At 48.5% G+C, this 20,363-nt stretch overlaps 1 protein-coding gene across 1 annotated transcript in view; it reads left to right on the plus strand.

Annotated features, from left to right (window-relative positions):
- The window catches only part of SCD5 (stearoyl-CoA desaturase 5), a 39,199-nt gene extending 28,464 nt beyond the window's left edge, over positions 1–10,735 (plus strand). The window contains exons 2-5 of the mRNA XM_074154798.1: positions 342–472; positions 5,519–5,724; positions 9,769–10,001; positions 10,545–10,735. Coding sequence (XP_074010899.1) covers positions 342–472; positions 5,519–5,724; positions 9,769–10,001; positions 10,545–10,735 — 761 coding nt within the window. The remainder of the gene's footprint in view (positions 1–341; positions 473–5,518; positions 5,725–9,768; positions 10,002–10,544) is intronic.
- The last annotated feature ends 9,628 nt before the right edge of the window (positions 10,736–20,363 follow it).

A 20,363-nucleotide genomic window follows, 5' to 3' on the forward strand; every position in this document is an offset into this window, starting at 1 on the left:
TACTCTTCTGACACGAGCGATGAATTTTCACTCCGCTGTACTTGGCAAAGGCACACTGTGTAAACGTGTCACAGCATAGTGCTTCAGCGCTGCCAAACTCTCCTGAACAACCCGCTGGCTAAACGGGAAGGGGTGGGAAGTGCAATGAACGTGTCCCTTGGACGGCGGGGCAGAGGTGGGCTGGGCTGAGAACCTCACCTCCTGTCTGCCTAGCCTCATCCTCTGAGTGACCGTGCAGGTGTTGGCAGGCAGGGGCAAGGATCATCTTTACATCAAAGAAAGCACAAATAATGGCAGTTGGCCCCTGGCACTTCCTATGGTTTTGTTTTTGTGTCTTTCAGCGTACTTCTGTTTCCTGATGACAGCCCTGGGTGTGACGGCTGGTGCACATCGCCTGTGGAGCCACCGTTCCTACAAAGCCAAGCTGCCTTTGAGGATCTTTCTGGCTGCAGCTAACTCCATGGCTTTCCAGGTGGGGTTGGAGTTGCCCATCCAGATTCTTGGCCTCCAGGCAGCTTTCTTTCCTGTGCTCCTCAGCTCAGAGACGGCAAAAGAAAAGAAAGCAAGAAAAAAAAATATTGGCAGAAAAAAATATTTGCTGATAACACACTCCGGCTCAGGGGATGCAGAGCCCCTCTCACCACCCACGTAACAGTATACATTAGACAGTCTAGGAGCAATAATTACTTAAGGACCATTTTGAAAGTGCCCATGTAAGGGGCTCAGCACCCCAGCAGCCTGTCTGTGGTACAGGTCAGGCCCCACACTTCACAGGACAATGTGGAAACTTTTCTAAGGGCCAACTTGATGAAATATGTCTGTGTAATCAAGTCTCTTTCTCTTTCCAGGCAGTTGGAGGTTTTGCCGTACCCAGAAAGGAGTGCAGGCATCCTTTCAGGATCTTGATTTTATGCAGCAGTTTTTACCAGCTAAACAAAGGACTGCTACCTGTACTGAAAATGATCACTGGCAAATACCAGACTTGTGCATGCTAGGCTTTTCCACTTTCTGCCTGGCTCTTTGTGCCATTCGAGAAGCAAAGACTGGTTGTATTCCCCTTCTTAAAGAGAAGGGCAGTATTTCCTTCACCCTGTGAAAGCACTAATGCAGACAGCACTGATATAAAGGGATTTACAGATTTAGCCACGTCCAGTACATTTTGATTTCGTCTGTTCTAGTCTCTGAGACTGTTTCTTGGAGAGGAGGCCGGCAATGGTATCCCCAGCACTGGCTGGGACAGGGATTGAGCCTGGCTGCTGTAACCCCTTGTTACCAAGGGGGGTACCCCAAGTACCACAAGTGTGTTGTGCCTTGAGTTTTCAGCTCTTTCCCTTCAGTCTGTTTGGTTGACTTCTCGTTCAAGTACCTTGACAGAGGATGAAAGGAGTCCCTTTATCCACTTCTGTGCTCTTCATTTATCATCTTAAATTTATCGGGTTTTTTTTTTTAAGATGGAAAGAATTAATCTTGTTAATCCCTCTAGACATTGCAAAGAGCACAGTGCTTTTCCTTGAATATGGGAATGTGTCCGTTTTGGCTATAACCTTCCTTTATTCTGAGCCATATTCCAGCTGCTTTGTGCTGCTCGGTTCCTTGCAGAGCTTTGCGAGCCCTTTGCTCGGTGTGTTAAAACCATTTTGAGTTTTGAGAGCTCCCTGGTACTGTCTTCCTGTTTTACAGCCGATCTTATCTTTCGTGAGTGATTTAAATGAATGTGTCGAGCCGGCTGCAGTGAGCCTGCATGCTGGGATTTCATTGCATTCTGCTCCCCTGTTGCTATGGATTTTGCTCTCAGCTGCACTGGCCTCATCACTGCTTTTGGCTGAGGACATGGGGTGATTCTGAGGCAGGAAGTAATTCAAAGTAGCTTCAAGACACCTTTGTGCCCTTCATACCAGAAAGAAAACAAAAGGCCAAATCACCCACTCTAAGTTTTAAGTAGTCTGAAGCCTGCTACTAATTACTGTGACATCCATTGTCTGCTACAGGCTGTTTTCACCACCACAAGGAGACAGTAAATGAGTTTTCACGTTCATCTCCTTCATGTTGGCTTTGGGAGGAAAGGTAGGATTGGAGATACCTGAATGCTGAATACTGAGGAAATACTCAGACTTCTTGAAGAGCAGGGGAAAGTCTGCTGACGAGTTTTAAGTGGATGCTGCATGGGCTGGGACGTGCTGAAATACCATCAGATGCAGTCATTTTTGCTCTGTTGCTTGGTGCATTTTTTTGTGATTGGAGCATGCTGAGCTGGGTTTCTTCTCTCCATCTAGAGTGAAGCGCTCACAGTTTTGGAAGACTGTGCTTCTTGCTGTCACATGTCTGTTTCACAAATATATCCCATGTCTTTCAGAAATAGGTAATACCTGGCTTACGTCTACTCGGTCTCCTAGTGTTTTAAGTTTCAGCATCTCGGTTGGGACCTGCTGGTGTCTCCTCTGCTAACTGCGTTGGGCTGTTGCTACTGTCCATCTCTGTGAAACTGTTACTGTGTGGAAATTTGTGTCAGCACACTGAGGTTGTTACGTAGCCCAATTTTTTGTCACGTTTCGGTCTGCAGGTTTATTAAGGGACCTGTTAATGGATCCTCACGTCTGCATCACTGTCCCAGCTTGATGCTGTTGCTCTCTGCTTTGGAAGGGATTTCACTCCTGTGTTTACCTGAAACTTGATCAAGAGTGATGTCTTCCTGAAAAAGGGTTGCTATTAATATGCTTGTAGCATATTTACACATGCGATGCTCCAGTTCTTGGTGTATTTATTGCCAGCAGTTCTGGCCTCTGGCCTTTATTTCCTCTTAGTCTTTGTGGTTTTTAATTAGATGTAATTCAGTTGTTTCACAGCTTCCTAACCCTTTCATCTGGGCAGTCATGGTTTTTGCTAGCCCTGCAGGTGTTTGCTATGGTATAAAAAAACCCCACAATTTAATTTCTCACAGTATCATTCCTGTGACCTGGTTATCTGCTATCCCACAAATAATTTGATCAAGTGCTCTTGTGACAAACTGATCAGTAGTCTCACTTCAAAAATTATTTCTGGTGAAGAAAGAGGACCTTTCCTAGGTGTGCTTCTTGCATAACCCTGTTTTATTTTTAAATTACTTAATCTTGGCATTTTCCAGTCTTCTGAGTATTCCTGCTGAAGCCACTTGAAGCAGTGTAGAGCCTTTCATTCCTTTTGGTTTCTCTGCAGGAAAAGAATAAGACGGCAGCAGGGTAAAGACCTCCCCTTGTTCTCACTGAGGAGTTTTGTGACTTCCTTTGCTTCACTCGGTTTACATTGTTCGTTTGTGCCATGGGATAGTTAGGGTGCAGCATACTGGAGCGCTGGTAAGGGGCTGGTCTTTACAGCCTCCTCTCAATAGTTTAGATGAGTGGGTGCTGCAGAAAAAACGTTCCCCTCATCCCCAGCCCCACCACTTCCAGTGTCACTGTGGCCACGGGGTGACAACAGTACAGGGCTGAACACAACTGAGTGCAGCGGAGCTGAGATCTTTCCGGGGCTTTTGTTCTTCGCTCGTCCCTTGTGGGCTTTTGCAAACAGAAAGCATCTTGGCAAGGCTGAAATCGGACATGGAGCCATTTGAGCTGGGTTCTTTTGCCGCTCTTTGAAGTTGTTCCTGGAGCCCCCTCAGCACCTCAGTGCTTTCTCTCAAATGTTGGCAGCTGAGAGAAAGAGCAGTGATTTCTGCAATGATTTCAGCATAGGGCTGAAAATACAGATATCTCACAAAATACAGATATACGCAGTTGTCATTGAATGTACACAATTGTCATTAGCCTGGGCTCACTGTGTCCTGAGCGTATTCAGCGCCACGATGGCTGCTGCACTTCTGCTGGGAGCAAAGCTGCTGTGGTTGGTGGTTGTGGGTGCTACTGCTGTTCCTAAAAGTAACCCAAACTTTTCTTCCTTTGGGTTTTACTGCTTGGGCACCTCCCTGGCTGTGCAAAGATGGAAATAGCAGAGGAAGGCACAGTCCACTAAGCGTTCTCTGATTAAAGTTCACACTGTCATGGATCTGGGCCTTAGCTAATGTTTCCATGTTTTGGTGCTGGTTTTGGGCAATTCAATTCATAGATGAGTGTGTGGCCTGAGTTTTGCAGATGTTATACATGCTTACAATGCCCTGCGCTAATAGCTTGGCACCACTGCAAAACCCACCAGTTTAGTCCAATAGCTGGTGCATCCTGCAGAGAAACTGGGAGGCTGAAAGCCCTTTGGCTGAGTAAACTTAGAAAGTCTCACTTTATGGATCCACGTCTGAAATTGCACTCCATCCCTTCCTCCCTGCAATCCACCTAATCCCATTTACAGCCATAAGGCATCTCAGTGACCCATACCTGCTGACAGCTTGAGCAGAGACGGGACTGAACATGCTTTATGTCTGATCTGGATCCAATACTTAGCCGATGTTTTGGGTCTGAGACTTTTATTCCAGCCTGGCTGCAAATGATTTGCCATAAAATTGGCACATTTCCTTTGATACCTTAATCATAGAATCATAGAATGGTTTGGGTTGGAAGGGACCTTAAAAATTATCTAGTTCCAATCCCCCTGCCCTGGGCAGGGACATCTCCACCAGACCAGGTTGCTCAAAGCCCCCTCCAACCTGGCCTTGAACCCCTCCAGGGATGGGGCATCCACAGCTTCTCTGGGCAACCTGGGCCAGCGTCTCACCACCCTCACAGCAAGGAATTTCTTCCTAATATCTAATTTAAATCTACCCTGTTTAAGTTTAAAACTACTGCCCCTCGTCCTACCACTACAATCCCTGATAGACAGTTCCTCCCCGTCTCTCCTGTGGGCCCCCTTTAAGTACTGGAAGGCTGTGCTCTTCTATGCATCCCTGCAGACAGAGCAGTAATTGAAATGGAGGTGCTGATTTTACTGTGTAAGATGGGTCCCTCCAAAAGGCTAAACAAGTTCAGGAAAAGGCGTGTGTAGTGTTCCCAAGCTCTGTCCCATTTTCAGTGCTGTGTTTGTGCCTGGAGGGCATCAGTGGTAGCTAGCCACAACAAGCTTAGAAAAAGGATGCCAGAACTGAGTGCCTCTGCACAGTAGTGCCCTGAAAATAAATATGCAAGCTCCCCTGTGGCAGGGTCATAAAATAACGATGTTAACATCTATGTACCTCATCCCTCCAAACCCATGTCCATCCTCGGACAGCGAACACCCAGGGAGGACACCAGACCAGGGCATACTGATGATTGTAACTCCAAAGAGGCTGTTGTCTTCAGCCATCTCCATCCCTGAGACGTGTGCAGTCTGTGTCACGGGTTCCCAGAGCATGTCCCCATTCTGTGTGGGCACTCCTAGGAGCAGTGTGATGGGCTGTCTGTCTCCAAAGCTGGAGACAGAGGGGTCCTGAGGGGTCCCTCAGGATGTTTTCAGTCAATAACCTTTTTTTGAGGAGCATCAGAGAGGGGCTTGTTGCTGTTACTGTGTGGGGAAAGAGCTGGAGGTAGTGCTGCTGGAGAAGCGCTTGGCCTCCTCTCACCCCACCACGCTTTCTGTGCAGAATGACATCTACGAGTGGAGCCGGGACCATCGTGTGCACCACAAGTACTCGGAGACGGACGCGGATCCGCACAATGCCCGCCGTGGCTTCTTCTTCTCCCATATCGGCTGGCTGTTCGTGCGCAAGCACCGCGACGTCATAGAGAAGGGGAGGAAACTGGATTTCAGTGACCTGCTGGACGACCCCGTCGTCAGGTTCCAAAGAAAGTAAGTGGGAATGCTGGGCCCTTGTGCAAGGTTGGGGGGGGAGAGGTCCCTCCACCTGGCTCTTTAGTCGTGGGTCATTCTTTATCTTTCCTTTTCTCCCCCAAGATACCCCTACCACCTTGATGGCAGGCATTAGTACTGCTGTCCCCTCCTGCTGTTGCCATGTGGCTGACGCTTGCTGGTTGTCCTTGCAGGCTCTGCGGCACAAGCAGCGAGCCCTGTCCTTGTCCCTCTGCTTCTCCAAAGAGCCATCCTTGTCCCTCTGCTTCTCCAAAGAGCCAGGGCTGGCTGTGAAAACAGCCCCAGCAGAAGTTGCTGGGACCTCCGCCTTCTCCTTTGATCGTTGGAGCAAATGCTGTAATTACTAATTGCCTGAATGCAGAGGTGCACATTGCACCCTGCAAACTCATGTTTGGCGCCTGTGGGCCAGTGCAGACCAAGTGCTTCCTCTCTGTCGTGGTTTTGGCCAAATTTACCAAAACCAGACTGACAGATGGCCTTTCCTTCCCCCCAACCCAAAGAGAGGGAAGGAAGAGATAAGGAGATTTAGAAGTTTAAAATGAACTAAACTACTTTAATGAAGAATTAATATTAAAATTAAAAAAAAAAAAGAAGAAAATAATGAAAATAGATACAATATATACAAAACCGTACCAAGCTCCAGGATGATGTCACCGGCAGGCACTGGGGAAGCCCCAGACTGGACTCAGTGACGGATGGGAACTGGGTTCCAGCTCTGGAGTCAGGAACACACGGATCGGGATCAAAGGCAGATGAACAGACAGAGTCCTCTCTGGACGTCGGCCATCGCAGGAAGGGGCTGACCCTTTGATCCCTCAGCTTTTACACTGAGCATGGGGCAGATGGGATGGAATACCCCAGTTGGTCAGGTTTGGGTCACCTCTCCTGTCCCCTCCTCCCCACAGGTGGGACCCCTCTACGCTTTTCTGTTTCTAACCCTCTAAGGGGGCAAATAACGAAATTGGCTGCCCTTGGTTGTTACAGCAATAAGTATAAGCAAGGGCCTCTGCACACCATCCCTTGGCATGAACTATAAACGTTGGTCTTATCGCTCTGAGAACGAGCAGTTTTCTCCACAATACGCCGTTAATTTCAGAGAGTTAGAAGAGGCCTGGCTAAAATGTAAAATTACTGAACAGAAAGCTGGTTCTGTCCCAAGGCTGTCATTCTTCACAGAATCATCTCCCTTGAGCATTAGCTCAGACCTAGTTCAGTTTGCTACACCCAGAGTGAGAGGTGGGAATTGAGCAACAGCCTTTGTCCTCTGTGTGAGTACCTGCATTTTAGGCACAAGACGACTGTCTCTGTGGGCAAGCATTTGGTCCACATACTTCAGCAAACCACATAAAGCTCGTTTCTGAGTGGTTTATGCGTGAGGGCAGCAATCAGTTGCATCAGGAAATCGGGGTTTTTGCATTGGAGAAACCCGTGCACCCGCAGAATTGCCCATTGTTGTGGTTTGGGCTGGGCTGGCCACTGAAACAAATGACACGTTTGCTCTCTTTTCTCTCTCTTCCCTTCGGAGGAGAAGAGAGCATCTCCCTTCAGAGTCGAGGAGAGAAAATGAGAGAGAGACTTATGGGTTGAAACGAAACTAAACTACTTTAACTAAATATTAAGAGAAATATAATAATACCAATAAGAAAATAATTAAATATATAAAATATATACAAAACCGGTTTTGAGCTCCCGGGATGACAATCACATCACCGGCAGGCACTGGGGAAGTCCTAGACTGGACTCAGTGACGGATGGGAACTGGGTTCCAGCTCTGGAGTCAGGAACACACGGATCGGGATCAAAGGCAGATGAACAGAGTCCTCTTTGGACGTCGGCCATGGAAGAAAGACAGTTGACCCTTTGATCCCTCAGCTTTTATACTGAGCATGGGGCAGATGGGATGGAATACCCTCTTTTGGGTCACCTGTCCTGTCCACTCCTCCCCGCAGGTGCAACCCATCTACACTTACCTGCTTCCGACCCTCCAACTTGGGACATAACAAAGTTAGCTGACCTTGGTTGTTATAGCAATAAGTATAAGCAAGAGCCTCTCTGCACACCATTCCGTGGCATAAATTACAAATAGTCAGGTTTTATCACTCTGGGAATGAACAGTGTCTCCTAATATGCTGTTAATTTTCAGAGAGTTCAGTTAGTTAGAAGAGGCTTTAACTGAAAAGTAAAATTACTGAACAGAAAACTGGTTCTGTTTTACCTCAAACCAGGACACCCCTGCATCGGAAGAGCTCCTGCCCTCCACCTATTGTTGCTTTTTACTGGTTCCTCAGTGCTTGTTTGCAAAGGCTCCCTTGCAGTTTGCTGCAGCTCCTCTTGGTTTGTGTTATTACCTTTTCCAAGACAGCAGCATCCCACAAGAAGCAGGCTCTGCTGCTTTGGTTATGCTGAAAATACTTCGTGGTGAAGAAGTACATCTTCTGCAAGGAAGTTATTTCTTAGCAAATGTCTCTGCTCTGGATTTGAATTTAGAACTTGGGAGTTTACGTTCCCTTATCTGGGAAGAAAAATTCAGGTTTCTCCTTTCTATAAGGTTGAAGTGTTAGGTTTTTTTGACAGCATGGAAAACCTGGCAGGTCAGATCAGTAAGAATCATAACCCTTTTGTTTTTTTTTTTTTATTTGTTTGTTTTAAGACCAGATTGTTAGCTTTGCTAAATTCAGTGGTGCTGGTGAGCTGTGGACGAGGTAGCACTCAGTTTAAAAACATATAACTTCAGCTGAAATCACAGTACTGCTCCAGGCAGGACCGACAGCAAAATTTACCCTCTCCAAATAATGGAGCAATAATCCTGCCTGTGTTGTGAAAGAGAGGCTTGCAGGTGAAGTGTCTTCATGATAAAGTTTTCATGTGGTGGAAGCAGTGCTGTTCCCCAAGCATCTATTGAGGCATTGGTTCACGTAAACGACAGGTAAGGGGGTTTCTCATTCCAGGGTGGATGTTTCAGTCAAAGGGAGACAGAGGAAATGTAGTCGAGTGCTTGTTCAGATATGAGATCTTCCATCTTCACAAATGACTTCATTCTGGGCTTCTTGCATCTCACAGAAAGGATTTAATTGGTGCCTGATAATAATTTATTTTATTTTCCTGGAGCAGGAGAGGCTTTGAACTTTGGAGCAGTTTTCTGGACTGGAAAATACTTTTCCCCTCCAGCTCTAATTAAATCCTGACCTTGAATCAATGAGGTTTGCAAACCTTGTCCAAGCCTGGTTCAGAAGTCAGTCAGATGAGTGGGAAATTATCTGTTCTCTTTGGTGGAGTGAAGAATGGGGACTGTTTCCTTTGGAGAGTCTTGGCTCAGGTAGATGAAGATAGAATTCTGTGACAGAGCTGAGGAGATACTCTCTTTTCACCATGGTTGGTGTTGCTGGAGAGCTGCTGATCTCCTTCTGGAGCCCAGCGTGTGAGGCACAACCTCCAAACAACAAAAATTATCAAAGAACAAACTTGCAGGGCAAGAGGTTCATTTATTTCATACAGAAGATGATCAAAACTAGCTGTTGTGTTAGCTACACAACAGCTCAGCAGCTGTTTGGGGTCTGCCACGGCTGTTGGAGCTCATGCAGCAGCAGTGGTATAGAAGGGAGCTGCTCCTGCCCTGTGCTGCAGGTTCCCTTCTGATCTGAGCATTGGGGAAGTCTTTGCTGGCTCCGGGCTTTTCTAGTCCCGGAGCAGGACCCTAGGCACAGGGTGTGCAGCCGACTCCGTGCTTCCCCAGGCTTAAAGGTGCTCAACTTGGGAGGTTTGCTTTGGGACCAGGTCTCAGCTGTTCAGCTCCAGTATTACCTGCTGCTTTGGGGTTTCGGTTTGTCTCGGCATTTTGAATTGCACTTGGAAAAATTATGTCATGATTGTGAGTCTCTGAAATGTTCCCTGTTGCTCTGGTGATAGGGCTGGCCCAGGTTATGCCAGGGCTTTCTAGCAGAGCCATGTCTCCAGAGATCCAACCCCTCTTCACCTCAGCTGTCATTTTCACCGCAGTAATGGTGTCCTTTTCTTCCCCCATAGGTATTACAAGAGTTCGGTTGTGCTGATGTGCTTTGTCATCCCTACTTTTGTGCCGTGGTACCTCTGGGGCGAGAGTCTGTGGAATGCCTACTTCCTTGCCTCCATCCTCCGGTATACCATCTCTCTCAATGTCACCTGGCTGGTCAACAGTGCCGCTCACATGTACGGCAATCGCCCTTACGACAAGTACATCAACCCCAGGCAGAACACCTTTGTCACTCTGGGAGCCATTGGTAAGTGCTGTAGCCCTGGGTAGAGCTTTGCAAAGCCAGAGTGACATCCCATCCTGTTTCACGCTGGTCAGGGCTTTGGGCACCTACAGCTGGACACCACTTGGAGCCAGGGCTTGCAGGAGGCTGGAGCTTGCGCATCCTAGAGGAAGGGTCCCTTGTTCTACTGGTGGTGCCCACATTGAAATAATGCCATGTAGTCTCTGGGTGGAGACACGTTCACACTAGCAATCCTCTCTCCTCAGCAGTCAGCTGGGGACAGCACAGCAGAAGTAAGTGACTCTGCTTCTTACTTGGTTGTGCATCTCCCCTCTTACGGTTTTCTTTCCTGAGTGTAAGGGGTGGGACATGCCCTTTTCCTACTGGGGAGGAGAGCCCAAAGCACTGAAATTGTGTTTGCCCCAGAGGTCTCCCACAGCCAGGGGTGGAGCATAACCTGCGCTAGATTTAGGACTTGGGAAACAGGCGTTGGGATGTCCCACCCAAGAGTGTTCCGAAATTCATAAAGGTGACGGCCATGTGGTCTTTAAACTCTCTGTTTTTCAGGTGAGGGTTTCCACAATTACCACCACACCTTCCCATTCGACTACTCAGCCAGTGAGCTGGGCCTGAAGTTCAACCCCACCACCTGGTTCATTGACTTCATGTTTTGGCTGGGGCTGGTCACTGACCGCAAGCAGGCTCCGAAGGAGATGGTCCAGGCTCGCAAGGAAAGGACTGGAGATGGCAGTGCTTGAAAAGTAATGCTTTGCTGTGCCAGCGCTGTCATGCCCGTGGGTGGGTGTGCGGGTGCGTCCATCGCTGAGGCCAGACTGGGACTTTCCCAGTGCGTGCACCCTCGTGCCTGTGGTGGATCTATTTTCCTCTTGGTAAACTTAGTTTTTTCAGATCAGCTGGGCCAAATTCATTCCCCAGGAACAGATTCGGCCCCAGCTTTTTTTCCTTACTAGCTGTCTTACGGCCAAACTTCAGACTATTAAGAGTGAAGACGTTACATATTATTTAATATTATAGTTAAACAGGAGAGAGATTTGATTTTAGTCCCTGTAGTTCATGTCTGAAATACATTGTAATTTGCTTGTTCATGGTAAATGTTGGCAGGTTGGAGGAACTGACTATCCTTTCTAAGTGCAGTTAGGGGAGATTTTTGTTTCTACTATTAATCAAATACACTTTCGAGATGCATTTCTCGGAGGGGATGGGGCAGTTTCAGTACAGGTTAGTGGAAAGGACAGTAACAGCACCAATGGAAAAACAAGATGTCCAAGGGGAAAAATCAGCCTGAAGTTAGTTAGGTGTTAGTTTGAAAACCTGCTTTCTTCTTTTTGTAAGCCCTGGTAGCCAGCCCAGTGTGCTGCTGTCTTTGTTAAATATGAAAACCATTTATTGCTGAGCAGGCTTTTGTGTGGGAAGATTAGTCTCTGTACAGGCCAGAACATCGGCTGATGCTGTGTTGAGATGATTCCTTTATTGTTGCATATACATTGTAATTTATAAAGGTATAGAGCTCAACCATGTCTTAAGCCAAATAAAGCTTCAGTTTCAGTGTTTGGAGACCTAAGTTATATTCTAATCGGTCATGGCCATTGATGCATGCATATTTTAACTCCTTTTGCACAAGAGGCCTCTTCATTTCTTTTTTCTGCCTTTGACTAGCGGGTCTTAGAAAACTGACATTTATCTAAGTCAGAGTCTCTACTAATATTTCAGCTGCATGCAACATCCATTGAGTTCTGAGCAAAATATAAAGACAGTATGTAGCTTCTGAATTTTAAGTTGCCTTGTTTAAAAAAAAATGAAAAAAGAAAAAAAAAAAAAGAAAAAAGATTAAAAAAAAAAACCCGCATGTGGAATTAATGGGACGTATAGCCCTTTGAGTTAGATGTTAGCCAGTGCAGGAGAGAGGCTTCGTACTGTCAGCACTGGGGCACTTTTGAAGATAGAGGGCATGATTTTCATTTATCAAGGAGGTCGCTGCCTTGCCCCTCAGAGAAGGAATGCCCATTTCCCAGCTGCGTGGCCCTGTGCCCCGGGCAAGGCAGGGATCTCGAGATAACTGAGGGTCAGGCCCGGATATTTTCAGGAAAGATGCAGAACTGGAAAAAAAAAAAATTGTTTTTGGTTTTTTTTTTCTGGGTTTTTGTTTTTTTTTTTAAACTATGCCATATAATGTAAGAGAGTTGTCTTTATTCTGTATTTCATCTAGCAGGTGTTTTAACAGTGTTACTTTGCCATTAATGATGTGTAAACTCTTGAGTGATTTACAGTAAACAGTTATAAGTTAGACTGGCCTCTGTGTTTTATTTTGAAATGTCAGCCAAAGCGACGGGCTTTGTGCGTCACGCATCGGAATTACAGCAGTGTTTTGCTTGGCGTTTCCAGCTATTCATTTGGTGCGGTGTTTCCAAAATACCTACTCCCTCAGCATTTCTGGTTTCCTCATCAACGGAGGAGTGTTGTCAAACAAAAAGGCATCAAGAGATTTGATTACTTCAGGCTTAGTGGCCGAGCTGATGGGGGGGGGGGAAGAAAATTCAAGCTGACATCAGCTTGAAAGGAGACTGTAGCAAGTTCTTGCATGTGAAAATCCCACTTTAATAGCAAAGTGTCAACCCAGTGTGACTGCAGGACAATGCTTTGACCAAAATATTTAAGTACCTTGTTTCGATTTTGCTGTGAGTTCTCTTTGTTTTCTGCTGAGATGTGCCTGAAGACCTGAGTGTATCAGAAGTCACGCCTTGATGTGCATTCATCCGGAGCCAGGGTCGTTTGACAGACGCAAACATTACACGCACAGGAGTAGGAGATGTCTCCCCGCCACCCCTTACGGTGCCCGCTAGAGCGGCTGGAAACGGGCTCCCAGAGCCAGAAAGGTTAGTACCAGTAGGTTTCTGACCTACTGATTAGAAAGATAGCGCTATTGCTTCCTTCCTAGCACAGCCGACAGTTGGAGAGCTGGTGTCGTGAGTGTCATCCTGGGAGCTCGATTAAGGGGTTTGTATATATTTATATATATTTCATTATTTTCTTATTAATACCATTAGCTTTTCTTTTTAGTGTTGATATTTCATTAAAGCGGATTTAGGGTTTTTTTCGGATCCGTAAGTCTCTCTCTCCCTTCTGGGAAGGGATAGGGGTTAATAGAAAACATCTGTCATTCGTTCAGTGGCCAGCACAGCCTAAATCGTGGCACCGTGATTTTGAAAAACAGAGTAAAGAAACATCAGTCAGAAAAGGAAAAGCTCCTCCATCAAATGTCTTATCTTGGAGCTTGTACTACCTGAATTCCTGTTCCTGTACATCAGCTTCTCCACGTGGTGGAGTTGATGAAAAATGTCAGTTAGCCTTTGCAGGAAAACGAGATTTTTCGAAGAGAATGCCTTGAATTTTGGTGAAACAGGGAATACTTCCATGCGTTCCCTTTTTTGCTTATTTGTTTTGATATTTTTTGAATGGTTGTTTTGAATTTTGGCTTGTTTGTTTCGATTTTGGTTTGGTTTAGAAATCATTTTGACCGTGGTCTTTAATGTGGTCTCCCCTTCCTCAAGAAGATGGAGGTCTCCTGGAGGCAGGAAGGGCCCCCGCTGCCTCCCAGGGCAGCTGCTGGAACCACCCGCAGCTGTGTGCAGTTACACGGGGAAGTCGTGGAGTCTGGGTGAGGTGGGTACCAGCACCTGAGCTGCACTCATTTCTGTGGGCTTCAGCACCTCTCCAGCTGATCTGGTAGTCAAAGACCCCACTAGGCTTTCTGAGCAGCGTGAAAGCACTGAGGGACTGCTGGTCGATGGGTGGCTGGCTGTAGGTTGGGCTAAACAGTGGGATGGAGTGCACCCTCAGCAAGTTTGCTGATGACACCAAGCTGTGTAGTGCGGTTGATAACGCTGGAGGGGAAGGATGCCATCTAGAGGGACTTGGACAGGCTTGAGAGGTGGACCCGTGTGAACCTCATCAAGTTCAACCAGGCCAAGTGGAAGGTCCTGCACCTGGGTCAGGGCAATCCGAATCACAAATACAGGATGGGCAGAGAATGGATTGAGAGCAGCCCTAAGGAGAAGGACTCAACGGTGTTAGTTGGTGAGAAGATCAACATGAGCCAGCAATGTGTGTTTGCAGCCCAGAAATCCAACCACATCCTGGGCTGCATCAAAAGAAGTGTGGCCAGCAGGGTGAGGGAGGTGATTCTACCCCTCTGCTCCGCTCTCATGGGATCCCTGCAGTACCGTGCGCAGCTCTGGAGTCCTCAGCACAAGAAGGACAGGACCTGTTGGAATGGGTCCAGTGGAGGGCCACAAAGAAGATCAGAGGGATGGAGCACCTCTCCTATGAAGACAGGCCAGGAGAGTTGGGGTTGTTCAGCCTGGAGAAGAGAAGGCTCCGGGGAGACCTCATAGCAGCCTTCCAGTACTTAAAGGGGGCCTAGAAGAAAGCTGGAGAAGGGCTTTTTTACAAGGGCATGTAGTGATAGGACTTGGGGTGATGGCTTCAAACTGGAAGAGGGTAGATTTCGATTAGGTATCAGGAAGAAATTTTTCACTATGAGGGTGGTGAGGCACTGGAACAGGTTGCCCAGAGAAGCTGTGGCTGCCCCATCCCTGGAGGTGTTCAAGGCCAGGCTGGATGGGGCTTTGAGCAACCTGGTCTGGTGGGAGGTGTCCCTGCCTATGGCAGGGGGGCTGGAACCAGATGATCTTTAAGGTCCCTTCCAACCCAAACCATCCTATGATAAACTAAGGAAACAGCGACTGTCAAAGACCTGATGGTCTGACAGTGCCTGATCTTCTCTCTAACTTTGTTCTTGTCATATTGAACCATCTGGAATAACACCATGTAGGACTGAGAACAAGAGGTATTTGTATGCTGTCCCGTGCATTGTTGTGCTGAGTGTTTCCAGGCTCTCAGCTCTGGCACGCTGCAGGGACTGGATTTTTTTTTTACATTTTTTCCCAGAACTGGTGGGGCCCTTAGGAAATGCAGTGTTGGCTCAGCAGTAGTGTGCTCTGTCCACAGCAGAAACACCCAAGCAGGTCACCTGCTTTCTGTTGTGGAGTGGCTTCAGAAAATGCTATGCCTGTCCCAGGACTCAACACAATCACTGAAGGAGGAATTCAGCTGTAACTTGCAGCGTGTGCTCAGCTATGCAAATGTTGGCGAAACCCCATCAGGGCTGCACGACCATCAGGGTGTGGTACGAGGCCAAGGTTGTGATAGCTGACTACAGAGGAGCTTCTAGGCTCCATCTAACCCATTTGCCCAGGTGGCCAAGAAGGCCAACGGCATCCTGGCCTGTGTCAGGAACAGCATGGCCAGCAGGAGCAGGGCAGTGATGGTGCCTCTGTCCTGGGCACTGGTGAGGCCTCACCTCGAGTGCTGTGTTCCCTCTGGGCCCCTCACCACAAGAAGGACATTGAGCTGCTGGAGCGTGTCCAGAGGAGAGCCACCAAGCTGGTGAGGGGTCTGGAGAACAAGTCATAGGAGGAGAGGCTGAGGGAACTGGGCATGTTTAGTTTGGAGAAGAGGAGGCTGAGGGGGGACCTCCTTGCCCTCTACAACTCCCTGAAAGGAGGGTGTAGAGAGGTGGGTGTTGGCCTCTTCTCCCAAGGGAATAATGACAGGAGCAGAGGAAATGGTCTGAAGTTGGGGCAGGGGAGGTTTAGATTAGATATCAGGAAGAATGACTTTCCTGAGAGGGTGGTCAGGCCCTGGAACAGCCTGCCCAGGGAGGTGGTGGAGTCACCATCCCTGGAGGGATTTAAGGAACGTGTAGACGTGGCACTTCAGGGCATGCTCTAGTGCCTGAGATTGTGGGGGTCTTTTGTGTGTGTGTGTGTGTGTGTGTGTGTGTGTGTGTGTATGGTTGGACTCGGTGATCTCAGAGGTCCTTTCCAACCATGAAGATTCTGTGATTCTGTAACCCCATGTCTGCTGCAGTTGGGTGCATGGGCTGGGCTGCGTTCATGTCATTCCCTGCAGCGGGAGGCAAGCATGAGCAAAACCTGCTGGTGCTGGAGGTACACCTCGAGAAAGGGGCTGCGGTGAGAGCACGAGTGCTGGCACTGAAGAAACGCATCAGGGTTTGCAGTCCTGAAAAGCAGCCAAGTGGAGGAGACATCTGCCCAGCAGCCCTGCTGCCATGCTCGGGGAAGCTGGTGGCATTCCTGTTGGGCCAGGTCCTGCGTGTCAGCACCAAAATTTCACGTAGGCCTTTGGCACTTGGACGCAGAGCTTTAGCATGGGGGCCCTGGGATGGGCAAAGGGTGTGTGGTCAGCCCTGGGCTGGTTACCGTATCCCTGGGCCAGTTTAAAAATACGTGGTGGAAGTAGGAGATTGCTGCAGGGATGCGAAGGAGGCTGCTTGTGGTGTCAGAGGTGGATTTCTGCCCGCTCCCACTCCAGTGGCTCTGCTGGTCCCTTGTAACCCCGGGTGATGTCTACATCCCTGTCTCCCTCCACAGCTTTTCTGCCGCTGTCCTCCTGCTGGCGTTGATAATTTTTCAGGTCCAGAAATCGGCGGCCAGAACGCAGCTTTCTGGAAATAAGCCCCCAACAGATGGGAAATGTGGTCTGACTTCAGGAATTGCATCTCGGCTGTCGGGGTGGGAGGCTCACGGGGAAAAAAAAGTTCTTCTGAAAGATCTCCTGTGTCCGCATGAGGCTGGGAGTCCATGCCAGGCTGGAAACACGATGACAGACCTATGGGCTCTGGTCAGCAGATGTCTGGGGTATTTGCAGTTGGGAGGGCTCTCAATTTGGAGGGATTTTTAATGGCTGATGATGTATCAGCTCCCAGACTGTGGCCCCAAAGGCATTGCCAGGCTGGACTTGTATTACCTTGATATTTTTGCTCCTGGACTGCTTTGTAGCTGCACCCTTATGTAAAAAAGGTCTCACAGGGAATTATGGAGCTCCTTTTCACCACCTTCCAGGGCATTTCTGGGAATCAAGCTACGATTACCCTTAAGATCTTCTTTTAAAAGAAGAATGAAAAGAAAAACCGAAAGCAGAGCCCAGCGGGAAAGAAGGCATTTGCTAATGTGTGCCCCCGTGTCCCAGCTCCCACAAATGGCTCTGGAGTGATGTCCGGCCCAGGAGCTGAAACTGCTGGCACCCAGGGGCACGGACCCAGCAATGCCAGCCCTGCTAGATGGGGGGGAATAGGAGAAGAACAACAAAAAGTCCTAAAACCTAGCATAGTGCTGAGTTCGTGGAGGAGCCAGGGGTGACCCTGCCTGGGCAGAGCCGCCCACCGCTTGGTTTGGAGACTTTTGCTGGTTTTTAATCACCCCTCACGTGAGGGACGTGTGGCATTTGCTGAGGGCATCTCCTGCTATCCCACTTCACGGAGAGTTAAACCCCGATCTGGGCTTTTTCTGAGCAAATGCCAACAGAATTCCCACCCTGGTTCTGCCAATCTGCGGTCCAGCCGCTCTGTGCCCCAGCTGCCACCATACCCACCCCGTCCTGCTGGCTTTGGGACAGCCGTAGTGGCTCCCAGGGAGGTTGAACATTTTGGAGCCTCCTGCCAGGAGCCGTGCTGCTGCCCCCCAACTTCCTGCACCAGCCATGGCCAAGCCGGGATTAAAGCCAAAATTTGGTCAGGGAACGAAGGTGTGGCCCCACAGCAGGTACAGGTGGGGCCCTGCCCCACACCGGTTGCATCTGTAAAGATAAATCTACTGCCCAAGAAAAGCAGATGACCAGCAAAGCCTGCAAGAGGGACAAAAAAAAAAAAAAAAAAAAAATTCCCTTTTGCAGGCCTTGGAACGTGCCCAGGAGAAAAGCCCCAGTGAGAAGAGGAGGTAAAAACTGTAGATGAAGACAGTGCCGACTGTCTCTGCACGTTAATGCCTGACTTGGGGTACTAAATTTTCCTGGCTGACATAATTCCATTAGTACCCATAGCATAATAATAGGAAATCATTATTTTACTCAGATTCCTAATCATTATTATCTCAGTATTCCTAAAAAAAAAAAAAAAAAAAAATTTGTCTCTTTTTCAGCATTTCCTCTCCAGGCCAGAACACGTGCCTGTTGGAGCCAGGGCATGCCGGCCTGCAGCTCTCCTCCGTACACATCGGCGCTTCCAGGTTTCCTCCCCAGAGTTCAGACCCTGATCATCTCATGAGCAAGTCCTGTTTATCCCATGTGTTTGCCATCACCGTGATTTTTTTTTTTTTTTTTACTTCTCTTTTTATGGGAAAAAATTGAAATTTTGTACCAATTTTCTCCCCTTCCTACCATTTAAATGGTGTCACTTTCTTACAGCGAGATGGGGCGGGTCGCTCCAATTTGCTGCTCCAGTCCCAAATCCAAGTGAGTATTTCTCAGTTGGGATCACATGGGTGAGCTGGGAAGAAGGAACGCTTCGTCTTGGAGGGCTGGGATCTGGGGATGTATCTTAGGGTGAGAGCAGACTTTGGACTCTTGAGGGATCTGCATGGCAGGGTACCATGGGAAAAAGCACTGGAGGGGAGGGGGGCCCAAGAAAGCTGGTTAGTATTCAAGGATCACCTCCTCCAAGCTCAGGAGTAGTGTACCCCAAAAAAGAAGAAGTCGGGCAAAAAAGCCAGGAGGCCTGCATGGATAAACAAGGAGGTCCTGGACAAGCTCAAAAGCAAAAAGGAGGCCTTCAGAGGGTGGAAGCAAGGACAGGTAGACTGGGTGGAATACGAACTGTCCGAGTGGCCAGGAACCAGATCAGGCAAGCTAAAGCCCAGAGATAATTAAATTTGGCCAGGGACATCAAGGATAACAAGAAAAACTTCTATAGGTATGTCAGGGATAAAGGCAAGGCTAGGGCAGATATGGGCCCTCTCCAGAAGGAAACAGGAGACCTGATCACTCAGGATATGGAGAAGGCTGAGGTACTAAACGACTTTTTCACCTCGGTCTTCACTGGCAAGGGCTCTGACCACACTGCCCAAGTTGCAGAAGTCAAAAACAGGGGCTATGAGAATGAAGAACCGCCCACTATTAGGCGAAGTCCAGGTTTGAGACCATCTAAGGAACCTGAAGGTGCATAAGTCCATGGGACCAGATGAAATCCCTCCATAGGTCCTGAGGGAGCTAGTGGACGAAGTTGCTAAGCCACTTTCCATCATATGTGAGAGGTCATGGCAGTCTGGTGAAGTTCCCACTGACTAGAAAAGGGGAAACGTAACCCCCAGTTTCAAAAAGGGAAAAAAGGAAGACCCGGGGAACTACAGGCCAGTCAGTCTCACCTCTGTGTCCAGCAAGATCATGGAGCAGATCCTCCTGGAATCTCTGCTAAGGCACATGGAAAATAAGGAGGTGATTGGTGACAGCCAACATGGCTTCACCAAGGGCAAATCGTGCCTGACAAATTTGGTGGCCTTTTACAATACTGCCACAGCTTTGGTGGACAAGGGCAGAGCAACAGACGTCATCTACCTGGAATTATGCAAAGCATTTGACACTGTCCCGCACGACATCCTGGTCTCAAAATTGGAAAGTCATGGATTCGATGGATGGACCGCTCGGTGGATCAGGAACTGGCTGGATGGCCGCACTCAAGGGGTTGCGGTCAAAGGCTCAATGTCCAAGTGGCAGCCAGTGACGAGTGGTGTTCCTCAGGGGTCGGTACTGGGACCAGTGCTGTTCAACATCTGTGTGGCGTGGTTGACACGCTGGAGGGAAGGGATGCCATCGAGAGAGACCTGGCCAGGCTTGAGAGGTGAGCTTGTGCAAACTCATGAAGTTCAACCAGGCCAAGTGCAAGGTCCTGCACCTGGGACATAGCAATCCCAGGCACAAATACAGGTTGGGCGGAGAATGGCTGGAGAGCAGCCCTGAGGAGAAGGCCTTGGGGGGGTGTTGGTGGATGAGAAGCTCAACATGAGCCGGCAACATGCACTGGCAGCCCAGAAATCCAACCACATCCTGGGCTACATCAAAAGAAGTGTGGCCAGCAGGGCGAGGGAGGTGATTCTACCCCTCTACTCTGCTCTGGTGAGACCCCACCTGGAGTACTGTGTCCTCAACACAGGAAGGACATGGAGTCCTCAACACAGGAAGGACATGGACCTGTTGGAACGAGTCCAGTGGAGGGCCATGAAGATGATCAGAGGGCTGGAGCACCTCTGCTATGAAGACAGGCCAGGAGAGTTGGGGTTGTTCAGCCTGGAGAAGAGAACGCTCCAGAGAGACCTCATAGCGGCCTTCCAGTACCTGAAGGGGGCTACAGGAGAGATGGGGAGGCACTCTTTGTCAGGAAGTGTAGTGATAGGACTTGGGGTAATAGTTTTAAATTGAAAGAGGGGAGATTTAGATTGGCTATTAGGAAGAAATTCTTTCCTGTGAGGGTGGTGAGACACTGGAACAGGTTGCCCAGGGAAGCTGTGGATGCCC

This window comes from Numenius arquata, chromosome 10 (assembly GCF_964106895.1).
Source record: "Numenius arquata chromosome 10, bNumArq3.hap1.1, whole genome shotgun sequence".
NCBI lineage: Eukaryota > Metazoa > Chordata > Aves > Charadriiformes > Scolopacidae > Numenius > Numenius arquata.